The following is an 8,821-nucleotide window of genomic DNA, read 5'->3' as shown; positions in this document are numbered from 1 at the left end:
TGAAGTCGGGAACATTTATTCCAGTAAAGAATTTCTCTTCAGCTTGACAATACAACACCTGATTGCAAAACACAGAAACAAAACATCCACGGGAAGAATTTTCCACAAAATACATTAAAAAAAAAAAAAAAACAAACCACGTGATTGGAAAACCTCTCATTTTGGACAAAGACGACAGTCTATTGAGAACCCTTTTGAACTAAGCAGTGTAGAATGCAAACCGTGATTGGCTTTGTCTCCAGGAGAAGCAGCAGCACAGGGGGTGATTATTGCTTGCTGTGCTGGTTCCAGACACCTCTCCTCTCCTAGAACAACCCTGGGGCAGGGGCTGTGGGATGCCCAAGTGCCTCCAAGGGCAGCTCCGGGGGCACAGGAATGAAGGGATGGGGTCATCGTGGACGGACACTGCAAGGTCAAGAGTGCCAACCCCAGGAGGAATTGCTGCAGCATAGGGCTTGGTGAAAGTCACCAAAAGCCTCAAGAAAGGGAGATTATCAGGGGGTGAAACAGAAGTGGGTTTTGGGATGGGAGAAGAAGAGCTGGCAGAGGAGATGAGAAGCACTGGGCATCAAACCCGGCCACTCCGAGTCACCAAACCTCCCCACAGCTCCACACACAGCCGGGCGCACAAAGCTTCACGCCAGGGCTGGAGGAGACCGAGGGCACCATCACCATCCTCAGCAGGGATGCTCTCTGACCCCGAGCCCCGTCCTCCCTGTCAGGGTGGTGGGGACGAAGGGGATGGGGGAGAGCCGGTGTCCCTGCCGCAGGGTGGATTCACAGGTTGCTGAACAGTTCGTTTTTCTTGCTCCAGTCCATCTGGGGAGCCCGCTTGCTGGTGCGCTTCTGGTGCGCCCGCTCCTTGGCCACGGCCAGCGGGATGTCGAGGTCCAGCAGGGAGTTGGGCGCAGAGCTGCGCTTGTCCCCTTCCTGCATATCGGGCTGTGGAGAGAGAGAGCTCAGCCTCGGCGTGGGGGCTTTGCCCATCCCCCCTCCTCAGCCGTTATCCCCAGCCCTACCTCACTGTGGGTCTCGCTGCCTTCGGGGGTCGTGGCCAGCGCAGGGCTGGGAGGTCTCTCTGACACAGAGTTCAGCCGCGGCTCTCTGCCGTTTTCCTGGGGGCAGCAGAGCAGGAAGAGGGGCTGAGGTTTGGGAACCATCCCCGGGGCTGCCGCCGTCCCTCCTGGCAGCTGTCAGATCCTTCCTCCCTGCATGTAATCCGCTGAGAGCTCCGTGCTAATAAACACCTCCTGCGTTGCCCATGCAGGGTTGGGAGGATTAAACCTGACTTCCCAGCTGCAGCAGCAGCAGGAGGGCTGTGGGATGGAATGTTGCTTCCCTGAAGCATGAGGGCTCCTTCCCGGCCAGGCAGCATTGTGCAAGCAAAGCAAACCTGCAAGCAAACCCCTTCCTGGGGGCCACAACTTCCCACTCCCCTTCCCAGCATGGCACCTGCTCTTGTGCGACAGCATGGGGGCCTCATCCCTGGACCACGGGTCACCCAAACGCCTACAGGCAAAGGATAAAGGGGCACCCAAACCTATAGGCTCCTACAGACCATCGTAGGTGGGATTCAGAAGGGACAAAAAACGGAATTTATCTCACCTTCTCTATATCACCATTGGCAATGGGTTCTGGCAAGGGACCTGCAGAGAGGACATGGTGTCAGGTGGGGGGCAGGCTCACACCAGGGCCGTGAACATCAACGCCCATAGGCACGACAGCTCTGGGGCGGCCAGTGAGGGCCGCATCCTGCCAGCAATAGAGGTAGGGAGGGAGCCAAGGTCGAGCCAAGGCTGGAGCTGAGTGAAGGACACCCACACGCCCTCTGTTCACTCCCTGAGCCATAAGTCCTGTCAAAGTGTAACCCGCAGAGCCATAAACCCTGCCCAGCACACACCCCACAGCCACGTGCCAGCTGCAGGCCAGGCAGGAAGGTGCCAACCAGTCCCCCGTCCCTGCACAAGGGGACACCCCACACCCAGCTCCAGGGATGGCACCGGACCCACCTGCCAGGTGCGCCTCCGAGGGCAGAACCCTGCACTTCTTGAAGAACTCATCGGCCAACATGCCCACCACCAGCAGTTTGGTCTCGTCGCCACCCGCCTTGATGGCCGCCACCACATCTGCGTGCTGTTTGCCCTCCACGGACGTCCCATTCACCTGTGGGCATCACAGTGACAGGGGACGTGCCTCAGCCCAGCACCGGCTGCAGCCCCCCACGGATGTCCGGAGACGTGCGGGGATTAGCAGCAAAACCTCATTAAAAGCAGATTTTCTCAGAGTGATTAGCACAGGGCTCTATGGGGAGCGGGGCAGCGCCAGGGTCTGGGTGGCACGGGGCGGCCGTCCCCAGCGTGGTGAGCACTGCCAGCCCAGGAGCCGCACAGCCACCGCACGCCCTCACATCTGCGCCCTGCCGCCCCAGGACAGCGGTGCTCCATCGCTGACAGAGGCTGACGTGCAGAGCGGGGCTCAGCCCGGCTGCACCCAGGGGTGGAGCAGCTCTGCTCTGAGTCACCACCAGCACTCAGAGCAGGGGATGCCCCAGGGGAGCAACGCCCTGGCACTGCCCGCCCATCCCGTATGTCAGGGACACACCATACCTCCGGCCTGCCCCCGACCCCATCACCCACCTCAACAATGCGGTCCTGGGCGCGCAGCCCCGCGGCCTCGGCTGGTGAGTTGGGGTCCACAGCGCGCACATACTGCCCCGGGCGGCTCTTGTCACTGTGCAGGTTGAAGCCGTAGCCGTTGGGGCCCTTCTTGATGTGGCACAGCCGGGGACGCAGCTCCTGCGAGGGCACAGCGAAGGGACGGCCATGAGATGGCTGCTCTCAGACCCACCCCGCTATGGCACAGGGCTGCAGACCCATGTGGGCCAGGCATGGAGATCAGAACAGCCAGCGAGCCATGGCCCCAGCTAATTAGGCACAGGGCACAGTAATTGCAGCGTTCCATTAAGGAAGCCTGTCATTATGCACATCCTCAGACAGGGCTCTTCCTTTCGGGATTAAGATTGCCCGGTGAAGGTGGAGGAGGAAGCAGCCTGGACGGAGGGCAGGCACCCACCTCCACCCCACACAGGAGTCGCGGGCCAGAGGTCCTGCAGACAAAAAGACTGCATCACCCCCTGCCTGGGGGCGGCACCAAAGGGACCCTGGCACTCACAGAGCAGCACCCACACGGAGCACCCCAACCTATAGCTGCAGCAAACCAGGACCTGCGGAGCAGAGCAGCAGCACGTGGGGCATTCACCTCCTGGAGGCACCACCCTGGCCTGACTCGATGGCCAACTGTTCCACATTTGTAGAATCATGGGATCATTAAGGTTGGAAAAGACCTCTAAGATAACAAATCCAACCCAACTCCTCCCCACTGAGCGCATCCCTCAGTGCTGGGAACCCCACAGCGCTCCCCTGCTCCCTGAGCATTGCTGCTCTATGGGGAAATTGTTCCTCATGCCCAACCTGAGTCTCCTGGCACAGTGCAGAGCCATCACCTCTCATCCTACCGAGATAATAGATATATAATGACACTGTCTTAATCGTTAGCTCCTGATCACTGGGAGGGATTTTCCAATGGCCAAGCCACAATGGAGTTCTTAAAATATCCCTCACCAAGGGGTTTCATCACTTATTATTCCCTTTATCTGTCCTACTTCAGAACCCAAACCAGCCCCAGGGACAGGCAGGAATTCCCCCTCATGCATGCTCTGTGCTGCTCCTTGCCCACAGCACCTCCACATCATGCTACGAAATTCCCTTGGCCAGCCCTGATCCTTGGGGCTGGCACCGAGGAGAGACACAAGGCGCTGGTGAGGGTGACACATTGGCAGCAGCCTGATAAGCACAGCCTGTGTGACGGTCCCACAGCTGTTATCAGCCCCGTCCCTGTTGCACAATACTGTGGGGTCAAGGCTCACCAGGTTAGCACACCTCACCAACACCCAGCTGGGGACCAAAGGTGACAACAGGATGTGCCAGCAGCCAGCTGTGCCCACGTGCTGGCCGGCAGCTGCCCAGTGCCTCCCCTGCCCTCTGCATGGGACTGCAACACACCCACCAGCATGGCTGCTGCGTGGTCCAGCTGGTTCGTGGTGTACTTAATCCCAAAGCCAAGCCCAAAAAGCAGAGCTGGCAGAGCCTGGAGGGAGCAGAGCTGCAGCACATCGGGTTCCATCCGTGGCTGCAGGAGCACCTCCAAGCAGAGGTCCCTTGTGCAGAGAGACTGAGGCCTTCCATGCATAGGAACAGGCTGCCCTGGGGCGAGGGTTCTGAGAAGATCTCCCCCCCACCTGAGGGATAGGAGACACCTGCAGTGCCCACAGCTCCCAGTACAGTAACGACACCTGCAGAGCAGCAGCCGCAGCCCCAGCTTGCAGGAAGCTCCCCGCAGCCCTGTGAGCAGCAACAAGCTGCAGGCAGCCCACAGCAGCCACCTTCTGAGCTTTGCTCAGAAAGAAACATGGGCTGCGAGGACAGCCAGGCCAGCAAATTCACACGGGTCCTGAAATCTGGCACACGCACCGGGGCCCCATACAAAGGGGATGCAAAGCAGCCTCTTGCGGCATCCCTGTCACGTAGCGCCGGGCTGGAGCTGCTTTTCATGCAGCCCACTCCTGCTCCCAAGCACAGTTGGCTCGAGAAGAAATTTAATTCATTTCCCAGTTCAACTCCCTGCACAATGCACCCAGCTGCCCCCATGACACTTCAAGCCACACCCGGGGGGCTCGGATGGGTTTTGCAGGGGAGCAAGCACTGCATTCAGCATCTGAGCACTACAGTGCACCGGGCACAGCTGGCACTGGGCAGCAGGAGCCGTGCCGTGGTGGAAGCAGCACCAGGCAGCTGCACAGAGCTGTCTCAAAGCACTCGCATGCAGCTGAAGCCTCCGGAAACACAGTGTGGGGCGAGGGGGGGGGTGGGGGGTGGGAAAGGAAACACAGCAGGCTGCCGCCACCCACAGTCAAACGCAGGGGACGGTCCCGTGCGGTGCAAAGCCCTCCAGCAGCGGGGCTGAAGTTGCGTTCAGCCACCTGGTGCCACTGCCAGGGCTCTAACACCACTCCTGCTATGGGGGGGAGGGGGTGTGCGCTCATGGGTGCTCCAAAGCTCCCCACTTCCCACTGGGGTGGCATCCAGATGCAGGGCAGGGAGCCGTGGCGACGCTGCTCGGTTTGGGGGGGTCGTATCCTGCCTGAAGCGTTAAACGCTCGGAGCAGAGCAGCACAGAGCAGGAAGGCTGACAGCCGGCCGCTGGCAGCACGCGTCTCCAAGCCTGCATGCAAATAAAGGCGAGCCCTGCCCCACAAAGCAAACAGGACTCTGACACACACAGACCTCCTGTGCTCCCTGCCGGCACCGATCCTGGGAGAATCCCCACAGAGAGGAGGAAGGGCGCAGCCCAGGGGCACAATTCCCTCCGCTCGGTGGCACCGCTCCCAGTGCGCTGTCTTGGCACGGCCGCTCCGGGTTTCCCCAGGCTGGGAACAACCAGCCCCAGCCCCACGGCTTCCGGCTACCTGTTGAGAAACCACCCGGGCGGCAGGCGGGTGAGCAGCAGTATCAGCCCATGTCAGCAGCGTCACCGACTTCCTGCTCCCGTACCGACAAACTGTCAGCGGTAACCGCACGGTAACCGTCCCACCCGCACACGGAGCTGCGCGGCCCCGCGGCAGAGCAGGGCGCTCCCCCGGCCGCATCAGCCGCGGCCCCATGAATTCTTCCAGCTCACGGAGCGACCTGCGCACAGCACAGAAGGACTCGGTGGCCGGAGGGGACGCCGGCACTGTGGCACGTGGAGGATGCCGGGGGAGCAGAGCCTGCTCGTTCCCATGCAGCCTTGTGACCCCAGATGGGGCGACGAGCACCGCTGTGGCCGCCAGACCCCACCGACGGCCCACGGGAGCGATGCTTTCACGCGTCCTACAGCAAGGGAAGAGTCAGCATCGGGTGACAGCAACACCTCACCCTGCAGGAGGGCAGCTCAGCACCAAAGTCCATCCGGAACTCAGCACCAACCCCGCAGCAGTGCCACCACGTCGGCACTACGGGCGGGTTCCAGGAGCCGAGCACGGCTCTGTGTCACAGCTTCCCAGGAAGCGCCTCGGTCGCAACAACAAATACTTGTTTTCACCGAGCAAACAAAAAGCGGCATTATCCGCGGCAGCCCCAAGCGTTCCTTCGAAACTGCTGCGGGCAGGAAAGGTCAGCTGGGTCTCCATTCCTCACCCCTTTGCATCGCTCTGTTTGTGCAACCGCTGACTCCTACGTGCTGCTCCAGGCCGACATTCTGAAACCGTGTCGGTCCGCACCGAAGGGCTCTGTGCTCCCCTTCCCCATAGTGCGGCTGAGGCCGCGCAGCTCAGGGCACGAGGAGCAGCCACAGCACAACACCTCCCCTTGCCAAACGCTTTTTGCATTTTAGAGGCGGTTAACGCCAAAAGCCTCGGGGCAACCCGGCACCTGCTCTCAGGAGGTGAAGACGCAGCAGGGCTGGGGCTGGAACTCAGAACTCCCGGAGCAAAACCAAACCGAGCTCCCAAAGCACAGATGATGACACAGGGGACGGACTGGGCAGCACCCCGCGCCCACGAGTCGCCATCAGCCTCCCCCCCTTGTCCCCCTCGCGCGCCTGACCCCGTTTCGCTCCTCCTGCAACACAAAGACGGAGCAGGAGGGGCACGACCCGACGTGCTGCGACTGGAGCAGGGAGGAGAGCACCGGGGGCACCGTCCCGGGACCGCCCGGCCCTACAGGACAGCAAAGGCCGCCCGTACCGCCCCGCACTCACCCGCTCCTCGGGTTCTCCGCTCCGCTCCGCCACCGGGGGTTCCGCCGCCGGCACCTCCCGCTGCGCTTCGCCGTCGGGGTCACTGTGGGTCTTAGGCGGCTGCTCCTCGGGTTGGGGCTGCACCACGAGCAGGCGCACAGCCCCGGGGGCGGCACGGATGCGTTCCACCACCTGCTGGTGGCTCTCCCGCTCCACGTTCGTTCCGTCCACCTCCAGCAGCCGGTCCCCGGCACGCAGCCCCGAGCGCTCGGCCGGCGAGCCCGCCTCCACCAGCCGGATGAACTGGCCCGGCTTGCCTTTCTCGCCGTGCAAGTGGAAGCCGTACCCGTCCGGGCCCTTCTCCAGGCAGCACAGCCGCGGCGCGGCGGGGCCCGGCGGAGCGCTGCTCATGGCGGCGTCGCCTCCCGGCCCGCACCCCTCCGTGTGAGGCCGCCCGCGCCCGGCGGCGGCTTTTAGAGCGCGAGGCGGGGCCCGAGGGGCCGCCGTCCAATTAGAGAGGGAGTGGGCGGGCCCTGAGCCGAACAGGGCGGGGTTATGCAAATAACAGACGGCTTGACGCGTTGTTATGCAAATAGAGGGTGGGCGGGGTTTTGGAAACGCGGCCCCGAGGGCGCGGGCACCGCGGGGGCAGCGGAGCCGCAACGTTCCCGCGGGTCGCCCCGCGTCCCCCCGCCCCACCCAGCATCGCTAACGCCGCTGCCGCGCCTCGCAGTTTCTCCAAAGCCGGTGCTGAATGCGTGCGGGGAGCTACAAAACGCACCGAGCGGATGGGAGAGCCGAGCGCGGGTGGGGAAGCAGCGCGGGGGGCCGAGCGCTCCGGGATCGCTGCGCGGCGGAAGCGGGAGCGCGGCCCGACCGCTCCGAGCGGCCCCGGCCCGGCCAGGCACCGACTGCGGGCGCCGCTGGGGCTGCTGGCGCGGGCCGGGAGCCGGGGAAACCCCGGGACTGCGGCTCAGTCCGCAAGCAGAAGCGGCGGGAGGTCACGGGAGGTCGCGGCAGTGCGAAGCGCGGGGCTGCGGGGTCGGGCGGGGCGAGCCGGGGCTGCGGGCGCTGCGAGCGGGGAGGGCGGTGCTGCCCTCGGTCTTTTCCCGCCGGCCGGAGGGCTGCGGGGCGGTTGGCGTCGCGATGAGCCGCGTCCGAACCGAGCGGGGGGCAGCGGGGGCATCCATAGCGAGCCCCGACCGCAGCACGTGGCAGGGGACTGGGAAGCGGTGGGCGGAGCGGGGGGGTGAGGGGGGGTCAGCCGCTGCCTCCGCTCCGCTGAGCATTCACCCCGCTGCCGCTCAGCCCTGAGAAACGCAGCCGAAACGAATCCCACGGCGGCAGCAGACGCTTGCGGAGAAAACCAGGGCGAGCCCGTGGCATCGCGCAGCCGTCAGCCCGGCGCGGCCCCTTGGGCTGCAGAGAAACGCTCCCGTTTCGTTCGGAGAGGGGAGGGAGGGTGCGCTTTTGGGGAACGCTCCTCTCATTCAGGAAACAAACCCCGGCCCCGATAGGGATGGTTGCAGCGTGGGGCTGCGATAAGGAACGAACGCAGCAGAAAAGGAAACAGACAGCGCTGCTTTTGAGTCCCGCTCGGACTCCATCTGCGCCCGGCAGAGCACGGCCGAATCCTGGCAGGAGCCTGCAGAGCTCCTGCAGCGCTGGGAGAGCCCGGGCTGAGGGGTGGGAAACAGCGCAGAGCCAACGGCTGCTTGTGCTGAAGCTCTCCAGCATTTTTTGCAGACATCAGCCGAGAGGCAGCAGCAATGCCATTGGTGGGAAGACAGAGTTATTTGGGGAATGCTGGACTCCGCACTATGAGAGCAGCAGGGGAGGAGGTTGGTTTTAATTTAACAGGCCGTGTTTATTCTTCCCCTCTCACCTTTGGACTGTCTGAAATGCGCAGCCAAGCGCTGGGAGGAGGAGGGGGCTGTGGGCTCTTCCCCCGCTGCATGCCCCACATCCCGCTCCCTGCCGTGCTGTACAGCCTCCCACGTGGAGGGCCCGGGGCAGGGATTTCTCACGCAGAGAAAAACCAGGCAGA

At 63.2% G+C, this 8,821-nt stretch overlaps 1 protein-coding gene across 1 annotated transcript; it reads right to left on the bottom strand.

The window, feature by feature from the left end:
- SLC9A3R1 (SLC9A3 regulator 1) lies at positions 1-7,198 on the bottom strand. The gene is made up of 6 exons (XM_042865183.1): positions 6,796-7,198; positions 2,637-2,795; positions 2,010-2,163; positions 1,606-1,646; positions 1,020-1,115; positions 1-942 (listed from the first exon to the last, which is right to left on the bottom strand). The coding sequence occupies exons 1-6, from the start codon at positions 7,183-7,185 to the stop codon at positions 778-780; spliced, it is 1,005 nt and encodes a 334-aa protein (XP_042721117.1). The 5' UTR covers positions 7,186-7,198; the 3' UTR covers positions 1-777.
- Positions 7,199-8,821: the final 1,623 nt, after the last annotated feature.

This window comes from Lagopus leucura, unplaced genomic scaffold, assembly GCF_019238085.1.
Source record: "Lagopus leucura isolate 7727_CA_CO unplaced genomic scaffold, USGS_WTPT01 Super-Scaffold_797, whole genome shotgun sequence".
NCBI classification, from domain to species: Eukaryota; Metazoa; Chordata; class Aves; order Galliformes; family Phasianidae; genus Lagopus; species Lagopus leucura.
This window is presented reverse-complemented; position numbering and strand designations above follow the sequence as displayed.

Coding starts and splice junctions, on each gene's coding strand:
- SLC9A3R1 (XM_042865183.1), bottom strand. CDS start 7,185: ATGAGCAGCGCTCCGCCGGGCCCCGCCGCGCCGCGGCTGTGCTGCCTG. Junction 2,796..6,795: donor GCGGAGAACCCGAGGAGCGG/GTGAGTGCGGGG, acceptor GTGCCCTCGCAG/GAGCTGCGTCCCCGGCTGTG. Junction 943..1,019: donor GCAGCGAGACCCACAGTGAG/GTAGGGCTGGGG, acceptor CTCTCTCCACAG/CCCGATATGCAGGAAGGGGA.